Source organism: Oncorhynchus nerka, linkage group LG14 (assembly GCF_034236695.1).
Source record: "Oncorhynchus nerka isolate Pitt River linkage group LG14, Oner_Uvic_2.0, whole genome shotgun sequence".
NCBI lineage: Eukaryota > Metazoa > Chordata > Actinopteri > Salmoniformes > Salmonidae > Oncorhynchus > Oncorhynchus nerka.
This window is the reverse complement of record NC_088409.1, coordinates 73,440,421-73,461,972: the sequence shown is the minus strand read 5'-3', so window position 1 is coordinate 73,461,972 and position 21,552 is coordinate 73,440,421. Positions and strand designations below refer to the sequence as shown.

The window sequence follows — 21,552 nt, the reverse complement described above, 5'->3', positions numbered from 1 at the left end:
ATTACATAAATATTTGTTGTAATAATTGTGGCAAAGAAGGGGGCCGAGTGATACATGGCAGATATGAGGGCAGAACTAATAAACGGGCTCTGCCCTCTCACTAAGGGTTGGCCAGATAAGGAACTACAAAGCACAAAATGTCTGACCCAAAAGAGAGAGAAACTACAGTCCACAGAAGCAAGGGGAACGCTTGCAAGGTGGGGCCGACCCTCGTATATAAGGGGTCAAGCCACACCAGGAAGAAAGGAGAGCATGGAGCTGTGGACCTGTGAAACATTGAAAAGAGAAAGTGATAATATATCTGCTGGATTTACTGTGTATGACCTGGACTGTCTGGACTTACCTGTTGTCTGTTTTGGACCTTGATCTATCGAGAACCTGATTTGTGTACCGAACCCTGCTATCCTCGAACACGCCTGCATCCCGGAACGGTCCAGGATGGAGAAACAAACATTCAGGTGCTGTCCTGTTGGAAATAACTCTCTCTGGTGTGATTTTGTGTCGGTTTCCCACTTAATTTGTGTACAAACTCTCCTAATCTTGAAGAGAATTGTCACATAATGTTTGATAGGAGATCCTATAGCAAGGCTACAGCCGCCATTGGAAAGATGAAGTGAGAGTACAGTGGAATATAATAGATCTGTAGGTCTGGTTTGGCCTGGGTCTCTGGCTGGTCCCATTTCTGAATCAGAGGGCTGTGTGGAACTCTGTCATCAGTGAGCACAACTCTGTGTCTATGGGCCAATGGGCTGCCTCCCTCTATTGGGGAAAATACTACCCTGTAATGGCTGGTCTGATGTATCTATTTAGCTACTATTCCTTACTCCAAATATCTTTCTATGGTCATCATTACAGCTTCTGATTGGAGAAGAGGAAAACTCCTGCTTTACTACCTCAGTATTGGTTGGCTGGGGAGTTTTTTTCATGCTGAGGTGTAGAACCGAGGTACTTTGAGTGCACAAGGCACATACTGTAGCACTCCAGGACCAGGGTTGGTTGGTTACCACTGCACTGTGTTTGCCCAGCATCCTACCAGATGTGAGTTCAGCTCCCAGTGTTGCCTTTCATGAGGGCGAGTTATGGAAAGATTTGGAAGGCTGTGTGGAGGTGTTTTGTTTTGCTCTGTCAGAGCATTCCTTTTATTTGTTGACTGTATATAAAGAGCTGTATTAGGGATGATTGATCATGGGTGCTGTCACAACACTCCCCATGGGGGCTGTCACAACACTCTCTTCACAACAACACTCATCATGAAGGGTTTGTTTCTGCCTTTCAGGACCATTCCAAACACAGTCATACAAGTCCCAGTGCTTTCCTCTGCCTGCAGTATGGATCGATTCCATATTGTTTAAAACATTTTTTTTTTCAATTTGACCTGTTTGAATGAAACAATTTGAACGTGTAAGAAGTGGGTATTTACTTGTTTACTGAATGCCTTTCTTACTGTAGACTCATTAACCATTAATTTGTTAAAGGTGTGGAATGATTCTAGAGAGAACCAGCTGCAGCTAAGAGTGGGTTAATGTCTGGCAGCTTCCCAGCTAAGTCTCTCTGTCTCTCTCGACTGTTGCAGTATGATGGAGGCTGGCTGTGGGGTTGCCGCGGTGATCGGGAATGCTGCCTCAGGACCACAGCGAAAACCAGGAAGTGGTGACGTCCTTGAGGGGTGAGCTACTCTCTCACGCGCCACACTGAACCGGTGCTATGTCAGCTGACCAGCACTCTGCAGATATCACACCCATAAATATAACGAAGCCGTGTTGAGGGTGTGTGTGTGTGGGTGATTGTACGGGCATGTGTTATGTGTGTGTGAGAGATTGAAAGGGAGGAAGAGAGCGATAGCGAGAGGAATTCTAAAGACATTAGAGATGGCTATACTATATCATCCCATTGTAAAGGGTTGTGATGACACACATGATATCTTCTCAATCAACTGTAAATATTCTGCAAAACAACCAGGCCTAGATAGGATAGGATGGCTCTAATTTACTCACAGATCTCCAGCAGATGAGATGAGCTCATTCTTTCAGTGCCAGTGTTCTTGTCCTTATTATCAGCAGATCTCATGTCTGAGCCCAGGAAGGAATGAGAAATCTCAAGGATCCACTCTTCTTCATTGTACCTGAGAAAAGTTGGGCTGAAAGGACTTGTCTTCCTCTGCCTAGCACACTGACTCAGATTTCAGCTGCAGGTTTTGTGAGGCAATCCCTGGTGGGCCCAGGATGTGTTTTACTGTATGTAAGCTAGGCTATACTCCTCTCTGGAGCTTTCTGTACCAGTCAGTAGCCATTTGAGACTGTGTGAAGTTATTTGTTACCACCAGAATAACAAGGATGTAAATACCACAGTTTTCTGGGCCGCTGGTGCAATGTCATGATTTGATTTGATTCGATCCCCAAACATAATGTGAATACATCGGTCTCTCTCACTGGCTCCCACTGGTGGAACACATGGACATTTATATTTATTTAAAGTATGTCAAATGTAATATATTTATGGATTCGGATTCTTCCTGTCTCTCAGTCCTTCCCTCCCTCTGCCTCTGTAGGGCCATGTCACTGTGTATTACACCAGATGAAGACAAGAACCAGCCCGATCCATACAAGAGCACTACTCCAACAGATAAGTCCCCACAAGGGAGCACGATGGCCATGGTACAGTCTTTTATCGCTAGATGAGGTCTGATGAGAGCACTGTAACCTGGGATCAGCAGTCTCTTAACTCTACTACTATGTAGTCTTATAGATACTGCTAGTATGGGTTTGACCATCATGTAATTTGTTTACACTTCAGGAATGTTGAGTATCGTGTGTGTTGATTGGCAGGTACGGAATGATGAGCTCACAGAGCTTCCTGTCGAGCCTGAGCCCACCCTGCGTTCCTGCATCAGCACAGCCAGCATGAAGGTCAAAAACGTGAAGAAGTAGGTGCTCCCGTCCCCACGGAAACAGGCTATTATGGGCTGTAAAATGGGCCTCTAAACCAGGGCAGTAAAATAAAGTGCAGTAAATTGATGGGCCGGGCAGAGACCGACTGGTCAACTTGCTATCTCACTCTCTCTATCCACTCTCTCTCTTTCACACTACTATCCCCTCTTCTTTCTCTCTTCTCTTTCTCTCCTCTCCTTTCTCTCTGCTCTCTCCTTTCTCTACTCTATCTCTTCTCTCCTCTTTTTTTTTTCCCTCTTTCTCTTTTGCTCGCTCCTCCTTTCTCGCTCCTTCGCTCTCTCCTTTCGCTCTTTCTCCACTTCTCTCTTCTTCTTTCTTTCTTCTTTCTTTCTTTCTCTTCTCTTTTTCATCTTTCCTTCTCTTTCACTCTTTCTCGCTCTCCGCTCTTTCTCTCTCCTCTTTCTCTTCTCTTTCGCTTTTTCTCTCCTTTCTCCTCTCTCGCTCCTTCTCTCCTCTTTTTCTCTGCTCTTTTCTCTCCTCCCCTCTTTCTCTGTTATTTCCTTTCTCTCTTTCTTCTTTCCTTCTCTCTCTCCTTTCTCTTTCCTTTCGCTCTTTTTCTCCGCTTTCTCTATGCTCTTTCTCTCTTCTCTTCTCGCGCTATTTCTTTGCTCTTTTTCTCTTTTCTACTTTCTCTCTCTTTCTCTCCTTCTCACTCTCTTTGCTCTCTTTCTTTGTTCTTCCTTTCTCCTTTTTCTTCTCTCCTTCTTTCCTATTTTTCTTCTTTCTCTCTCTCTCTGCTCTTTCTCTCTCTCTCTGCTCTTTCTCTCTCTCTCTCTGCTCTTTCTCTCTCTCTCTCTGCTCTTTCTCTCTCTCTCTCTGCTCTTTCTCTCTCTCTCTGCTCTTTCTCTCTCTCTCTGCTCTTTCTCTCCTTCTCTCTCTTTCACTCTCTCTGCACCTCAGTGTATCAGCCAGTAGAATACTGATGAGGTGATGCTGCTGTATTACAGGCTGACGTTCCCCAGAGGTCATTTTCCCAGGCTGGCTGAGTGTGCCCACTTCCACTATGAGACCGTTGACTTTGGCACTGTTCAGGTGAGACCCGGCCCAGAACTGAACACTCATGCATTCAATGGAGAACAGAAGTCATTTGTTGCTGGTAGTTTGGTAATTGTGTCCTTGGCTCAAGTTCATGTGTAGCTCAGTGGACATCATGGTGAATTGTTCCACAAAAGACCTAATTTCCTTAATGGAACCAAGCCATTGCATCAGCAGTTTGTTCTAATTATTTTAGGTCATCCTGCCCCACCCACCCATTCCAATTTCCCATATTTGGAAAAAGTACAGATGGAATTTAAATTCTCATTCATTATGTACTTAAAGGGATGCGTTGGAATTTTGGCATGCTTGCAGATACCCATAGACTTCCAGTCATTGCACTAACGCTAGTAAGCATTGGCTTGCAAAAATAAACTTCCTTCATGCTGGACACAGTGACATAAAAATGTTATCCACTAATTCATCTGACCCTGGGGAAGTAGATAAAGGGCCTCATTGCCAAAATCCCGAAGTATCCCTTTAATTTGTAAATACAATTGAATAAGTGATACAGCAGTCAGCAACATGGAATCCATGTGTGTGTTAATCCACTAAGTAGCATTCATTCCTCTCTGATCCGCTCAGCTCAGGATAAACCTGTAATCCTCAGTACTAGTTGGATTAAAGTGATGATATCAACCAGAGAAATAGGGGTTTTCTGGGCAGACAGCGTTACTGTGGGAGCATCCACAGCCGGTCAGTACTACTGTAGTACAGAGCATGAACTGTGGCAGCTTTCAACATCCAGGAGGTGGCAGGAGAGAGGAGTTATGTGCATCACTGGAGAATGTAAGAGAACATTTAATTGTTTAAGATGTTGCTTTGTTTGCTTAGCTTGCACCTGTGATATCATCCCATAGCCTCATCAGGTGGTCATTTTAGGATGGCCCTAAGGGTAATTTTTGTTGACACTTTAATTGAAGTTTCATCGCCATTACAGTCAGCACAGATTTCAGATGGTTGAGGGTTATTTAAAAAATATAAAAAAATTGTGTGTGTGCCTGTGGTGATAATTAGAATCAGTCAAGCGGAAGTGGTTACTCACTCATTTGTGAAAGTGGCTGTTTATTGCCTGCATAATTCCTATGTAATTTTGTTGGCTTGCTTGCAGAGAGCAGTAGTCATCTACTCATTCGCACACTGATGCTTTTACCACAGTTTCTAAACCCAGAGGCCGAGCATTGCGAGACTTACGGGAAGAAATAGGAAGCAGACACAGCAGACCAGACCGGGGTTTGGAGTTAGAAAAGTAAAAAATTACTCCGAAGTTGGTCATTTTTTCACAATCTAAAGGCACAACCTAGATTTGAGCCAAAATCTTAGTAGCTGAACATGTTATTACTCCAACCTAGTGAAAGTGACATACTAACACGTTTTCATTTATGTGAAAAAAAACGTCTTTTTTTTAAAGTGCCTTTTTATTTGAAGACATGCACATGTGCAGTTCAGCGCGAGATGACTGTTAGACCTGATTTACATATTTATGCGCATGAGTTTAGCTAGCCAACCTCGTGGTCACGTCCACTCCCACCACTCCCCTCCGGCGTTCGACGTCGCCGGTTTACTAACCACCGGTCCTGGCATCAATCATTACGCGCACCTGCGCTTCATCATGAGGCACACCTGGACTCCATTACCTCACTCATTACCTCCCCTTTATCTGGCACTCCCTTAGGTTCTTTCCCCAGGCATTATTTATGTGTTTCATGTCAGTACGCTACTCCTATATTTTATCTTTTTTTTGGTGTATTAAATTTACCACCTGCTTCTCAACTCCCAGCGTCTACTTTACAGAATACTGCCTCACAAAATGGAAGCAGCAGAAAACCAGAACATCTCCTAGACGATTGACGAGCAGGGATACCTACTTCGTCAACACCACGACCAGCTGGTGCAACTGGGGACGGCTATGGAAGAGGTTCTTTGCCATGTTCAACGTCTTGAACATACCCGAGAAGCGTTGCCTTCAACTAGCGGAGGATACTCTACCATCAGTCGAGCCATCACACCAGCCCATTCAGTAACCCGCCTAGGCAAGCGACGCCTGTTTGTCCTTCCCGGCTAATATGACGGCACCCCATCTAAATGCCGTGGCATCCTACTACAGTGCTCCCTCTATTTCGCACCAGATGAGAGCCCCCACCATCGAGAGGTCCATGGTTGCCAAGGTTATTTCTCTGCCTACTGGGCGGGCGTTGGAATGGGCCACGGCCGTCTGGATTCGTATGAGGGGTTCATGGCTCTGTTCAGTGTTATCTTCGATCATCCACCGGAGTACAGAGAGGGGAGTGAGCGCCTACTCCAACTATGGCAGGAGGACCAGACTGCTGCTGAGTACGCGCTCACCTTCCAGACAGTAGCAGCATCCAGCGGATGGAATGAGCCGGGCCTTCATACGCTATTCAGAAGAGTACTGTGAGAGAAGGTCCAGACGGGACTGACCTGTCGAGACGACAACCTCTCCTTGGACTCACTCCTCGAGATGGCCATCCTTCTGGATAACCTACTTCGGGAGCGCCGTCACTCATCGCTTCTCTCCCTCCCTGGCTGTTACACTGTGGTAGAAAGGGCAAAGAGATAGAGGCGAGAGGAAAGAGAGCTGGAGGACCTGCTTTCCTGTCCCCTGTGGTTGCACATTGGTTGAGTGTGATGTGGTTGTCCTTCAGCCCAATATCCCGGAGGTATACCAGGACCTGCGGGAGATATTTTCCAAAACCCACACCACCGGTCCCCCTCCTCATCGCCCCTGGGACTGTGCCATCAACCTGCTTGCAGGCACTGTGCCCCTTTGTAGATGCCTCTACCCTCTGTCGGTGGCTGAAACCAAGGCCATCGAGGAGTACATCCATGAGGCGCTCAACAAGGTTTCATCCGTACGTCCACTTCTCCTGCGTCTGCAGGCTTCTTCTTCGTGGCCAAGAAGGATGCAGGGTTACGTCCATGTATTGATTACAGAGGAGTGAGTGAGATCACCAACAAGTACCGTTACCCTCCCGTTGGTGCCGGCAGCCATCGAACAGCTCCACGGGGCCTGGTTCTTTACCAAATTGGACCTGTGGAGTGCATACAATCTCATCCACATCCGGGAGGGGGATGAATGGAAGGCAGCTTTTAGCACGATGTCTAGTCACTACGAGTACTTTGTGATGCCATTTGACTTAGACAATTCTCTGTCGGTGTTCTAGGCATTCGTCAACGAGGTGTTCCCGGACATGTTCGGAGGCCAGGTTGTTGTGTATATTGATAACAATCAGGTCTACTCGGCTACCTTGGAGGATCACATCGCTCACATCCAAGTAGTCCTGGAACGCCTCCTGGCTAACCAACTGTTTGTTTGTCAAGGATGAGAAGTGCCAGTTTCATCGGGAGGCTGTCTCCTTTCTAGGCTACCAAATCAGCCCGCAAGGAGTGAAGATGGACGTCAAGAAGGTAGATGCTGTGAGGTCATGCCCAGTCCCAACCACCATAAAGGGGTTACAATGGTTTTTGCGGTTTGCCAACTTCTACTGCCGTTTCATCGGGAACTTTAGCTCCATTGCCACTCCTCTCACCTCAATTGTGGTCCCCGTAGGTTGGTGTGGAGTCCAGCAGCTGACGAGGCCATCCACCTACTGAATGTTTCACAATACCCTATGTGGTGGAGGTGGACACTTCATAGGTGGGCGTGGGGGTTGTCCTGTCTCAACGACAAGGTAATCTACAAAAATGTTACTCTTAATGAAACTGTCCCCTTCAGAGAGGAATTACGACATTGGCGATCGAAAGCTCCTGGCGGTGAACATTTACATTTACATTTAAGTCATTTAGCAGACGCTCTTATCCAGAGCGACTTACAAATTGGTGCTTTCACCTTATGACATCCAGTGGAACAGCCACTTTACAATAGTGCATCTAGGTCTTTTAAGGGGGGTGAGAAGGATTACTTTATCCTATCCTAGGTATTCCTTAAAGAGGTGGGGTTTCAGGTGTCTCCGGAAGGTGGTGATTGACTCCGCTGTCCTGGCGTCGTGAGGGAGTTTGTTCCACCATTGGGGGGCCAGAGCAGCGAACAGTTTTGACTGGGCTGAGCGGGAACTGTACTTCCTCAGTGGTAGGGAGGCGAGCAGGCCAGAGGTGGATGAACGCAGTGCCCTTGTTTGGGTGTAGGGCCTGATCAGAGCCTGGAGGTACTGAGGTGCCGTTCCCCTCACAGCTCCGTAGGCAAGCACCATGGTCTTGTAGCGGAAGTTGGCATTAGACACTGGTTGGAGGGCGAGAAGGACCCCTTCATCATCCTCACCGACCATCAGAACCTGGAGTGCATACAGACAGCGAGGAGGCTGTATCCGCGACAAGCAAGGTGGGCCCTTTTCTTTACGAGATTTGACTCCACACTGGCCTATCGCCCAGGTATAAAGAACACCAAAGCCAATGCCCTGTCCTGTCTTTACGATTTGGGAGAGGGTCCTGTCCAGAATGCACCCATAATCCCTTCCTCTTGAGTCGTAGCCCCCCGTGATCTGGGACGTAGATGTGGACATTCACCAGGCTCTGGAGAGGGAGCCCGCACCCACTACCTGTCCTCCTGAGCCCATCTATGTTCCCACAGGGATATGGTATCGGCTGCCGACCTGAGCGCACACAGCTGTTGTTGCTGAACATCCAGGTATTTATCGCACTACTCAATCTATCTCTGAGAAATATCGGTGGCTACCTTGGAGAGTCAAATCCAGTTCCGTATGTGCTCAAACCAAATCACCCCCCGGCATGCTCCTGCAGGGAAACTCCTTCTCGTGCCTCAGCGTTCTTGGTCTCATCTATCCATTGATTTCAAATCAAATTTTAGGGTTCTGCTGTTTCCTGAAGTCCATGATCATCTCCTTTGTTTTGTTGCCGTTGAGTGAGAGGTTATTTTCCTGACACCACACTCCAAGGGCTCTCACCTCCTCCCTGTAGGCTCTCGTCGTTGTTGGTAATCAGGCCTACCACTGCAGTGTTGTCTGCAAACTTGACAATTGAGTTGCAAGCGAGCGTGGCCACGCAGTCATGGGTGAACAGGGAGTACAGGAGAGGGCTGAAAACGCACCCTTGTGGGGCCCCAGTGTTGAGGATCAGTGGGGTGGAGATGTTGTTTCCTACCTTCACCACCTGGGGATGGTCCGTCAAAGTCCAGGACCCAGTTGAATAGGGCGGGGTCAAGACCCAGGGTATCGAGCTTAATGACGAGTTTGGAGGGTACTATGGTGTTAAATGCTGAGCTGTCATCAATGAACAGCATTCTTACAGAGGTATTCCTCTTGTCCAGATGGAATAGGGCAGTGTGATGGCGATTGCATTGTCAGTGGACCTTTTGGGGCAGTAAGCAAATTGGAGTTGGTTTAGGGTGGAGGTGATATGGTCCTTGACTAGTCTCTCAAAGCACTGCATGATGACAGAAGTGAGTGCAATGGGGCGATAGTAATTTAGATCAGTTACCTTAGCTTTCTTGGGAACAGGAACAATGGTTGCCATCTTGACCCATGTGGGGACAACAGAATGGGATAGGGATTGCTTGAATATGTCCGTAAACATACCAGCCAGCTGGTCTGCACAAGCTCTGAGGACGCGGCTAGGGATGCCGTCTGGGCCGACAGCCTTGCGAGGTTTGAAAACATTTAAATGTTTTACTCACATTGGCCACGGAAGAGGAGAGCCCACAGGCTTTGGTAGCAGGCCGTGGCAGTGGCACTTTTGTCCTCAAAGTGCGCAAAGAAGTTTGTTTTAATTTGTCTAGGAGCATGACATCGGTGTCCGTGACGTGGCTGGTTTTCTTTTTGTAATCAGTGATTGACTGTAGACCCTGCCACATACGTCTCGTGTTTGCGCCGTTGATTTGCGACTACTTTGTCTCTAATCCGATTGGTCAGACCAGCTTTCTATTGACCAGAGCACGGGTGTTTCCTGTTTTAGTTTCTGTCTATAGGCTGGGAGCAGCAAAATGGAGTCATGGTCAGATTTGCCAAAGGCGGGGGAGGGCTTTGTATGCATTGCGGAAATTCGAGTAGCAATGATCCAGAAAGCTACCAGCTCTTGTTGCGCATTCGATATGCTGATAGAATTTAGGAAGTATGGTTCTTAGGTTAGCTTTGTTAAAATCTCCAGCTACCTAAATGCAGCCACAGGATGTATGGTTTACATAGAGTCCAGTGAAGTTCTTTCAGGTCTGACGAGGGATCTGCTTGGGGGGGGATATTGTCACACGGCTGTGACAATAATCGAAAATAATTATCAGGTGAACAAAAGGACTTGAGTTCCTGTATGTTGTTGTGATTACACCATGAGTCGTTAATCATAAGTCATACACCCCCGCCCTTACCAGAGAGATGTTTGTTTCTGTCAGTGCGATGCGTGAAGAAACCGTGTGGCTGTACCGACTCTGACAACATATCCTGAGTGAGCCATGTTTTCGTGAATCAGAGACAGTTACAATCTCTGATGTCTCTCTGGAAGGCAACTTGTGCCCTAATTTCACCCACCTTGTTATCTAGAGATTGGACGTTGGCGAGTAATATGCTCAGAAGCGGTGGATGGTGTGCTCGCCTTCTGAGTCTGACCAGTAGGCCGCTCCGTCTGCCTCTCCTGCGGCGACCGCGTTGTTTTGGGTCGGCCTCTGGGATAAGATCGTATGTCCAGGGTGGAGGTCCGATCAAAGGATCCGCTTCGGGTAAGACGTATTCCTGGTTGTAATGATGGTAAGTTGTCATCGCTTTTATATCCTATAGTTCTTCCCGGCTGTATGTAAAAACACTTGAGATTTTCTGGGCTAACAATGTAAGAAATAATACATAAACAAACAACCGTACATAGTTTTCTAAGGACCTGAAGCGTTGCGACCATCTCTGTCAGCGCCATCTTGTGTGGTTGTGGATAGATCTTCCAAATCATGTTGTTTCATCCATTCTGGTCTTCCTACTGCTCTCTAGGTCGCTGAGGCAGTATTCAATCAGGTCTTCCGGCATTATGGCCTTCCGGAGGACATCATTTCCGACTGTGGCCCCGAATTCACATCACGAGTATGGAGAGCCTTTATGGAGAAGCTCGGGGTCACGGTCAGCCTCCACTTCCAGGTATAGCCCTCAGTCTAACGGGCAGGTGGAGAGGATGAACCAGGAGCTGGGGATGTTCCTGAGGAGTTACTGCCAGGACCGGCAGGGAGAGTGGACCCAGAATTCGTTAAGTCACTCCTCCACCGGGCTGACTCCGTTCGTTCCAGTGTGTTCTGGGTTTTCAGCTTACCCTGGCTCTGTGGACCTTGGGCTAGATCAAAACCTCTGCAGTGGATAATTGGTTCAGCCCCGCAGAAGAAGTGTGGAGCGAGACTCATCTGAGACTCCAGCGCACCGTCCACCGTCAGAAGGAGCAGGCAGACTACCACCGCAGTGGTCTGGAGGATCTCACTTTTTCATGTTTTCCTTCTCAGGCTGGTGGTTCCTGGTCCCTTGGCTGAAGCCGGCCCCACGGCACGCCTCGGCCCCCCTCCTAGACGTTGAGGACGGTCCCGCCTATGCCGTCAGATCCCTACTGGACTCCCGAAGTCATTGGGGTCGGCTCCAGCAACTAGTGAACTGGGAGGGGTACGGCCCAGAGGAGCGGTATTGGGTTACGGTGGAGGACATTCTGGATCCCAACATAATCTGGGATTTCATCTTCGCCGTCCGGCCAGCTACTCATCTTCGGGGCCGTCCCTCTGTGCCTGCGTCGTCCTGCAGCTGGAGCCGGATTACTAACGACCGGTCCTGGCAACCATCATTACGTGCACTTTGCATTGTTCCATGTTCTTTGTTATATTAAACTTACCACCTGCTTCTCGACTCCCAGCGTCTACGTTACAGTTGCCATGACATCGCCAACAAGCGTGATCTGGGATTTTTATTGGGGAAGCAGTTTCTACATGTCATCATACTAAACCATCTTTGCTTTTACTGTTGAGAGAGTCTCAGTGAACCGCCATGTTCGCAGCGTGGTATAACATAACCAGCAAGCTATTACATGTATGCTAAGGGACGTGTGTGAGCTGATGGGAGCTCTAGCACAGTAATTTGCAGCTATCTAATAGCTGACCTACTGTAGCTGTGGCAGCTGTGATACATTAGCTGTGTGACTGGGGCATAGCTGCTGAACAGAAATCTGTCTGTGACCTTGGTCTTCCTACAGGGGGAGATGAGATGTGCTAAGAGAGAAATATCACTCTAGGGAGAGACCAGCATGCCTCACTCTGACACTTATAGTACAGACCAAACATACACACAGTGCATTCGGAAAGTATTCAGACCCCTTGACTTTCTCCACATTTTATGTTACAGCCTTATTCTAAAATGGATTAAAAATATATACAGTTGAAGTCGGAAGTTTACATACATTTATGTTAGTCATTAAAACTTGTTTTTCAACCACTTCACACATTTCCTGTAAAATGTCGATTAGGACATCTACTTTGTTCATGACACAAGTAATTTTTCCAACAATTGTTTACAGACAGATTATTTCACTTATAATTAATTCACTGTTTCAAAATTCCAGTGGGTCAGAAGTTTACATACACTAAGTGGACTGTGCCTTTAAACAGCTTGGACAATTCCAGAAAATGATGTCATGGCTTTAGAAGCTTCTGATAGGCTAATTGACATCATTTGAGTCAATTGGAGGTGTACTTGTGGATGTATTTCAAGGCCTACCTTCAAACTCAGTGCCTCAAATAAATTGTAGACCTCCACAAGTCTTGTTCATCCTTGGGAGCAATTTCCAAATGCCTGTAGGTACCATGTTCATCTGTACAAACAATAGTACGCAAGTATAAACACCATGGGACCATGCAGCCGTCATACCGCTCAGGAAGAAGACGTGTTCTGTCTCCTAGAGATGAATGCACTTTGGTGCGAAAAGTGCAAATCAATCCAAGAACAACCTTGTGAAGATGGACGAAACAGTTACAAAAGTATCCATATCCATAGTAAAACGAGTCCTATATCGATGCAACCTGAAAGGCCACTGAGCAAAGAAGAAGCCACTGATCTAAACTACCATAAAAAAGCTAGACTACGGTTTGCAAGTGCACATGGGGACAAAGATAGTACTTTTTGGAGAAATGTCCTCTGGTCTGATGAAACAAAAATATAACTGTTTGGCCATAATGACCATCATTATGTTTGGAGGAAAAAGGGGGAGGCTTACAAGCCACAGAACACCATCCCAAACATGAAGCACAGGGGGGGCCGAAATCATGTTGTGGGGGTGCTTTGCTGCAGGAGGGACTGGTGCACTTCACAAAATAGATGGCACCATGAGGAGCGAAAATATGTGGATATATTGAAGCAACATCTCAAGACATCAGTCAGGAAGTAAGAGCTTGGTCACAAATGGGTTTTCCAAATGGACAATGACCCCAAGCATACTTCCAAAGTTGTGACGAAATGGCTTAAGGACAACAAAGTCAAGGTATTGGAATTGCCTTCACAAAGCCCTGACCTCAATCCTATAGAAAATGTGTGGGCAGAACTGAAAACGTGTGTGCGAGCAAGGAGGCCTACAAACGTGACTCAGTTACACCAGCTCTGTCAGGAAGAATGCTCCAAAATTCACCCAATTTATTGTGGAAGGCTACCCGAAACTTTTGACCCAAGTTAAACGATTGAAAGGCAATGCTATCAAATACTAATTGAGTGTATGTAAACTTCTGAGCCACTGGGAATGTGTTGAAAGAAATAAAAGCTGAAGTAAATCATTCGCTCTCTTATTCTGACATTTCATATTCTTGAAATAAAAGCGGTGATCCTAAGACAGGGATTTTTTGCTAGGATTAAATGTCAGGAATTGTGAAAAACTGAGTTTAAATGTATTTAGCTAAGGCGTATGTAAACTTCCAACTTCAACTGTATCTTTCTCATCAATCTACACACAGTACCCCATAATGACAAAGTGAAAACAGGGTTTTAGAAATGTTTGCAAAGAAAACATATTTACGTAAGTATTCAGACCCTTTGCTATGAGACTTGAAATTTAGCTAAGTTGAATCCTAGTTCCATTGTTCATCCTTGATGTTTCTACGACTTTGTTGGTGTCCACCTGTGGTAAATACAAAAGTTTGGTCATGATTTGGAAAGGCACACACGTGTGTGTGTGTGTGTGTGTGTGTGTATATATATATATATATAAGGTCCCATAGTGACTGTGCATGTCAGAGCAAAAACCAAGTCATGAGGTCGAAGGAATTGTCCGTAGAGCTCCAAGACAGGATTGTGTCGAGGCACAGATCTGGGGAAGGGTACCAAAAAAAATCCTGCATCATTAAAGGTCCCCAATAACACAGTATCCTCCATCCTTAATTGGAAGATGTTTGGAACCACCAAGACTCTTCCTAGAGCTTGCCGCCCGGCCAAACTGAGCAATCAGAGGAGGGAGCTGGTCAGGGAGCTGACCAAGAACCTGATGGTCACTCGGACAAAGCTCCAGAGTTCCTCTGTGGAGATGGTTGTCCTTCTGGAAGGTTCTCCCATCTCTGCAGCACTCCACCAATCATGCCTTTTATGGTCGAGTGGCCAGACAGAAGCCACTCCTCAGTAAAAGGCACATGACAGCCTGCTTGGAGTTTGCCAAAATGCACCTAAAATACCCTCAGACCATGAGAAACAAGATCTTCTGGTATGTTGAAACCAACATTGAGCTCTTTGGCCTGAATGCCAAGTGTCACGTCTGGAGGAAACCTTTGTACCATTCCTACGGTGAAGCATGGTGGTGGCAACATGCTGCGGGGATGTTTTTAGCGTCAGGGAAAGATGAACGGAGCAAAAAAAAAAAGATCCTTGATGGAAACCTGCTCAGGATCTCAGACTGGGGCAAAGTTTCACCTTCCTGAAGCACACAGACAAGACAGCGCAGGAGTGGCTTCGGGACAAGTCTTTGAATGTCCTTGAGTGGCCCAGCCAGAGCCCGGACTTGAACCCGATCGAACATCTCTGGAGAGACCTGAAAATAGCTGTGCAGTGACGCTCTCCATCCAACCTGACAGGGCTTGAGAGGATCTGCAGAGAAGAATGGGAGATACTCCCCAAATACAGGTATAGCCAAGCTTGTAGTGTCATACCCAAGAAAACTCAAGGCTGTAACCTTTGGCAGCAACTTAGAACTGAGTAAAGGGTCTCAATACTTATGTAAATGTTATTTTAAGTTGTTCAAAATGTTCTAAATAGCTGTTTTTGCTTTGTCATTATGAGTTATTGGGTGTAGATTTAATGAGGGGAAAGAATAAGAATAAGGCTGTAACGTAACAAAATGTGGAAAAGGTCAAGGGGTCTGAATACTTTCCGAATGCACTGTACATACACACACACAGGTAGCCTGGGGGCCGGCAAGTAGCCTGGCGTGTAGGAGCGTTGACCCAGTAACCAAAAGGTTTACTGGATCGAATCCCTGACAAGTTAAACATGTTCTGCCCCTGATCGAGGCAGTTAACACTCTTCCCCGGGCGCCAAAGACGTGGATTTCGATTTAAGGCAGCCCGCCAGACCTCTCTGTTTCAGAGGGGTTGAGTTAAATGCGCAAGACACATTTCAGTTGAATGAATTAAGTTGTACAACTGACTAGGTATCCCTTTCCCATGCTTAACTGTTTTCTTCAAGGCCCAGTGCAGTCAAAAGTGCGTAATCTTTGAGGTTGGAATATTACTGTAAAACTGTAAACAATTATTATTCCCTTTTTAGTGTAAGGCTGTTTGAAAAGACTTCCTGAAATATTTTCCTGTTTTGGTGGGGCCTTTCCATGGTGATATCACCATGCGGTAAATTAGTTAATAGACCAATAAGAAAGAGTTACAAACCTCTGCCAATAACAGCTAGTTTTCAGTTTTCCCCTCCCCACTGAGACCACTCTGACAGTCCTAGCAAAATTCTTGCTTGAGAAATTGCTCTTTGCAAAGTAGTTATTTTTGTTACTGATTTTGTTTTTAATTAAAATAATTAAAAGTAATGTTACTTATCTGTTTTGTAGTCGAGTCACTAAACCTCTTGTCTCAGTCGAGTCACCAGTCCCCTGAGGTCGAGTCGCGAGACCTTATGTCTAAGTTCGAGTGGAGTCTGAATCACCAATGGTAAAGTCACCAGTCTATGAGTAGTCCTAGTGGGCGAGTCCTGGTCCAAGTGCTCAAGTCTGCGTCAGTGGGTCTGAGTTTAACAAAAAATACTACATTTTGTAATATTGGTTAATGTGCACATAAAAAAACTTTTGAAAGCCAAAATAATTATTCAGGGTTCTTTAGACAAATTTGATATTTTGGTTACTGCTTTTATTTTTATTTTTAATTTTATGGCTTAATGCTCGTTTGTTGCTAGATTCGTGTCTGTATTGATTTGGCTCGGATTTAGTTGAAGATATCTGCCCAGCATCAACTAGTGGCGGGCTGGCGGGAAGATTTGAATGTGAGCATTGAAGTAACGCAAATATTTTCCTCCTGTTGCGCAATGGTCATAATTGCCTGCAATATAAACTCAGAGATCATTCGTAAAAAAATCCAAATAACTTCACAGATCTTCATTGTAAAGGGTTTACACACTGTTTCCCATGCTTGTTCAATGAACCATAAACAATTAATGAGCATGCACCTATGGAACAGTCGTTAAGACACTAACCTCTTACAGACGGTAGGCAGTTAGGTCATAGTTATGAAAACCTAGGACATTAAAGAGGCCTTTCTACTGACTCTGAAAAACACCAAAAGAAAGATACATAGGGTCCCTGCTCATCTGCGTGAACGTGCCTTGCTGCAAGGAGGCATGAGGCCTGCAGATGTGGCCAGGGCAATAAATTGCAATGTCCGTACTGTGAGATGCCTAAGACTGCTCTACAGGGAGGCAGGATGGACAGCTGATCGTTCTCGCAGTGGCAGACCATGTGTAACAACACCTGCACAGGATCGGTACATCCGAACATCACACCTGTGGGACAGGTACAGGATGGCAAAAGCAACTGCCTGAGTTACACCAGGAATGCACAATCCCTCAATCAGTGCTCAGACCATCCGCAATAGGCTGAGAGAGGCTGTTGTAAGGCAGATCCTCACCAGACATCATCGGCAACAACGTCACCTATGGGTACAAACCCACCGTCGCTGGACTAGACAGGACTGGCAAAAAGTGTTTTGTCTCACCAGGGGTGATGGTCGGATTCGCGTTTATCGTCGAAGGAATGAGCGTTACACCGAGGCCTGTACTCTGGAGCGGGATCGATTTGGAGGTGGAGCGGTCCGTCATGGTCTGGGGCGGAGTGTCACAGCGGCATCAGACTGAGCTTGTTGTCATTGCAGGCAATCTCAATGCTGTGCGTTACAGGGAAGACATCCTCCTCCCTCATGTGGTACTCTTCCTGCATGCTCATCCTGACATGACCCTCCAGCAGGTCAATGCCAGAACGAGCAGTATGGCTTATTTCCTGCAAGACAGGAATGTCAGTGTTTGCCAGCGAAGAACCTGGATCTCAATCCCATTGAGCACTTCTGGGACCTGTTGAATTGGAGGGTGAGGGCTAGGGCCATTCCCCCCAGAAATGTGCGGGAACTTGCAGGTGCCTTGGTAAGAGTGGGGTAACATCTCACAGCAAGAACTGGCAAATCTGGTGCAGTCCACGAGGAGGAGATGCACTGCAGTACTTAATGCAGCTGGTGGCCACACCAGATAATGACTGTTACTTTTTATTTTGACCCCCCCCCCCCTTTGTTCAGGGATACATTATTAAATTTATGTTAGTCACATGTCTGTGGAACTTGTTCAGTTTGTCTCAGCTGTTGAATCGTGCTATGTTCATACAAATATTTACACATGTTAAGTTTGCAGAAAATAAATGCAGTTGACAATGAGTTTTTTGCTGAGTTTAAAATAGACTATGAAACAAATGGGTCCTTCATACAGTCTCACACATTTTTGTTTTAATATAATGTTCAATAGTTATGTCAAATCAGTAGAGATGTTTGGAACAGATGAATGGTCTCTAACGGAATTGTCTCCTGTCAGATTGACCGGATTATTATTTGCTACTTTTTTGTAATCACCCACTGATATTTTTTTTTTTTATAATAATTTTTTTGCCTTTTTTTCTCCCCAATTGGTAGTTAGTCTTGTCCTATCGCTGCAACTCCCATACGGACTCCCGTGTCAGCGTGCGTTGCGCCCTGCCCACCACAGGAGTCGCTAGAGCGCGATGGGACAACCTGGCCGGCCAAACTTTCCCCCTAACCTGGACGATGCTGGACCAATTGTGTGCCGCTTCATGGGTCTCCTGGTCGCACCTGGCTGCGACACAGCCTGGGATTGAACCAGGATCTGTAGTGGCGCAGCTAGCAATGCAGTGATTTAGACCACTGTGCCACTCGGGATGCCCACCCACTGATATTTGTGTAGGTGATTTCATTCTTGAGTGAAAACTAAAGGGAGACTGGAGAAAGTGGAACTTTTTTTACTTTTCAATACTGAAGGGGAGAGTGAGGGAGACAATAGCTTTACTGTTTTACTTTTAAACTCAAAACCATTGTTTTCAATATTGTAAAACAGTTTTTTAACTGGTGGTTACGGGGAAGCAAGAGTCGCTTGCGTGATGTGTATGATCGGAGGCGGAACCAGAGTGGAGCCTGCCTGCCTGTCCACACTCACCGCTTGCTGGTGTAGCGAGTCCTTCCATTGCTAGAGAACAGAACCCTCGCTGCTCTGCGCACCCATTGTTGCTTATCAAGTAGCCTATCCAGTCAAAGTGCAAATACAAGTCACGGGACGGAGAGTTAGAGCCACCAATGGTCGAGTCACAAGTCCTGGACCCGAGTACTACAACACTGCTTAATTGTTACCCAGAAATGATTTGATATTGAGATAAAAACAGCTGCATTGGACCTTAAACAGCTGTCATGATATAATTGATGTGCTGACTTCACACAGAGAGGAAGTGGGCTGACAGATTAGAGGGAGTGTCATAACATTATCCCTGTGGTGGGTCTCATGACTCATATGCTTGTCCTAGAACACACACAGGACCATCAGGAATATGACAGATCAGGTCTCAGACCGAATGGCAACATGAGGACAGCAGCCTCTGAAACACATACAGCGTACTGGGCTGATTCTGCCCAAGATTACTTCCATTCTCTCCAGAAGCACAATTTTGAAATGGAGATGCCTGGGTTGTCTGTGTTCTCCTGCACCTCCTCAGGGTTACATATGGGCGTGTGCTAACTGCTCTGGTTTAGCCTATATAATGTAGAGCTCTTGTCACGAGAGGATGACGAAAGATAGAGGGAGATTGAGGAAGGGATGGGAGGGAGAGTGGGGGGGAGATTGAGGAAGGGATGGGAGGGAGATTGAGGAAGGGATGGGAGGGAGAGTGGGAGGGAGATTGAGGAAGGGATGGGAGGGAGATTGAGGAAGGGATGGGAGGGACAGAGGGAGAGAGAAACAGCGGGAAGCTTTCCCTACTTCTATTCTCTGCTCTTGTGGTCTAATTGAACAGTGAAAACATGTTGTGGTTCCACCTTGCGGCGAAGGACAGGCTGAAGGGGATTTAACCTCCGGGACAGATGAAAGCAACCAGCATCTGTGGTAGGCAGCTATGGGTTCAGCCCAGTGACTTCTATCTGGAGACACAGGACTGCAGTTGAACGCTGTCTGGGAGACATCCAGCTGTGTTGTAACCTGACTTAATAGCTGACGACCTGTTAAGAGCCTGCACTGGCAGGTACCAGTATGCGGTTGTCTTCATTTCTGTCTCTGGGTCCAGATGTGTGTATTAATAGTTAATGACTGCAGGCATGTTTCTATTTAGGGATTTGTGCTGCGCCGTGTGAGGTTGTCAGTATTAGTTGCTTGGCTAAAATGCGCTGGTAAAAAGAGTTAGGGGATGGAAAGAGATTAAACAAAACAGATGTAAGACATGCACTATATTTACTCAGTTTAGTTTTCAGTGTTACATGACTCTGCTCCATGTGACTGTTTTTCTGTCCAGACATCCTCTTGACATATTGTTAGTAATCATTGATTCATGTTTGTTGTCTTATCATGCTAACAGTCCATCTTTCCATCCGCATGACCATATTGTTTAATTCACTCATTGACTCATGCTTATTTTTTAAAAATCCTCTCTGTATCGCTATGTGTATGATATGATTTACCATACGCTGTGGTTTACCATGTTACTGAGCAATGATGGGTAACTAGGTCATATTGTGTTGAGTATCTAGATTAGTTATAAATAACCAAAACCTCCCCTGCCTCACAGCACTTTGAAGTTTTGCCTGTATTTGATATCAATTTATTCCCCTAACTATTCCTGAGGCTTTGATCTCCTCTTGGTATAGGATGTTATGGAGTTCTATGGGAGGGATGGAGGGAATTTGACAATGATTTTTGGTACATTTCAATAGCCTCTCAAACGCTGAAGGGGTTTTCAATTGCTTATGCATTATTCATATACTGCTTATATTTTGGGCACATTCACACTTTCTTAACCTCCAAAGAGTTCTATCCTTATTGAGTGTGAAGTCAGCAACTCTCAAGACCAAAGGACCTCCTACAACCCATTTATTTAAGGGGCCTCTGTTCTTTTTTGTTGTTGTTAAGACCATGATAGTACATAATAAAAACAACCTAGATGTTTCCCTTCATGACAAACCATACCCATTTCTTACCATGGTAGTATTACCCAGTTTGGTTTACTGTCCATTATTGATAGTTTGGAGAGTTGGCTAAGTGCCCGGACATGATATATGTTCTACTTTCACAGTAGTTCAGTTACAGAAAGAGGTTGCTGTATTAAACTCCTACATTATTTAGAGTGTGGTGTCCCTCACTATTTTAATCTCTCTGTACCCATTCCCCTGCAGCTGTCCTTTGCAGAGGAGCAAACTGAGGGGCAGAAGGCTTGTCTGGACTCCAAGGAGCCACTCTTCCTGGTTCAGATCTGCTGCCAGGTATAATGGAGCTTGAGGGCTAGGCCCTAGTTTCTGACCCATAGAAAAATCTGGAACATTTAACTGAAGCATGATATTCATATCTAAGAGGGTAAGATAATCCAGTGCTTCTCAACCCTTTCCTCAGGGACCCCCAGACATTTAACAAATGTTGTTGTAGCCCTGAACTAGCACAACTGATTCAAGTAGTCATGGGCTTGACCATTAGTTAACAAGTGGAATCAGGTGTGCTAGCTCTGGACTAGATCAAATACATGGAATGTCTGGGGGTCCAGGAGAAGAGGTTTGAGACAGGCTGATGCCTTTGTGTACAGTATCTTTGTCCTAGATTCCTTCAATGTTTTTCTCCAGTCTGGTCTCATTTCAGGCTCACTCTTGTCTCTGTGTCTCAGAGTCGGAGCTGGTTGGTGAAGCGCTCCTATGAAGACTTCCGTGTGCTAGACAAACACCTCCACCTTTGTATCTATGACCGACGCTTCTCCAAACTCAATGAGCTGCCTCGCTTTGACTATCTGAAGGACACAGTAGAGGTAGGAGTCAGTCAACAGGACTAACTGGGAATATTTTTACTATCTGCTGTGATTGAGACCATCTGTATCCCAAATGACACCCCAT

At 46.0% G+C, this 21,552-nt stretch overlaps 1 protein-coding gene across 2 annotated transcripts in view; it reads left to right on the top strand.

The window, feature by feature from the left end:
- Positions 1-21,552, top strand: part of LOC115141854 (rho GTPase-activating protein 32-like) — a 47,856-nt gene that overhangs the window by 15,847 nt on the left and 10,457 nt on the right. For both annotated transcript variants that reach the window (XM_029681138.2, XM_029681137.2), the window contains exons 2-7: positions 1,574-1,666; positions 2,549-2,654; positions 2,826-2,923; positions 3,896-3,980; positions 20,851-20,937; positions 21,330-21,467. In XM_029681138.2, the coding sequence (XP_029536998.2) occupies positions 1,575-1,666; positions 2,549-2,654; positions 2,826-2,923; positions 3,896-3,980; positions 20,851-20,937; positions 21,330-21,467 (606 nt within the window). In that variant the 5' untranslated portion in view covers position 1,574. The remainder of the gene's footprint in view (positions 1-1,573; positions 1,667-2,548; positions 2,655-2,825; positions 2,924-3,895; positions 3,981-20,850; positions 20,938-21,329; positions 21,468-21,552) is intronic.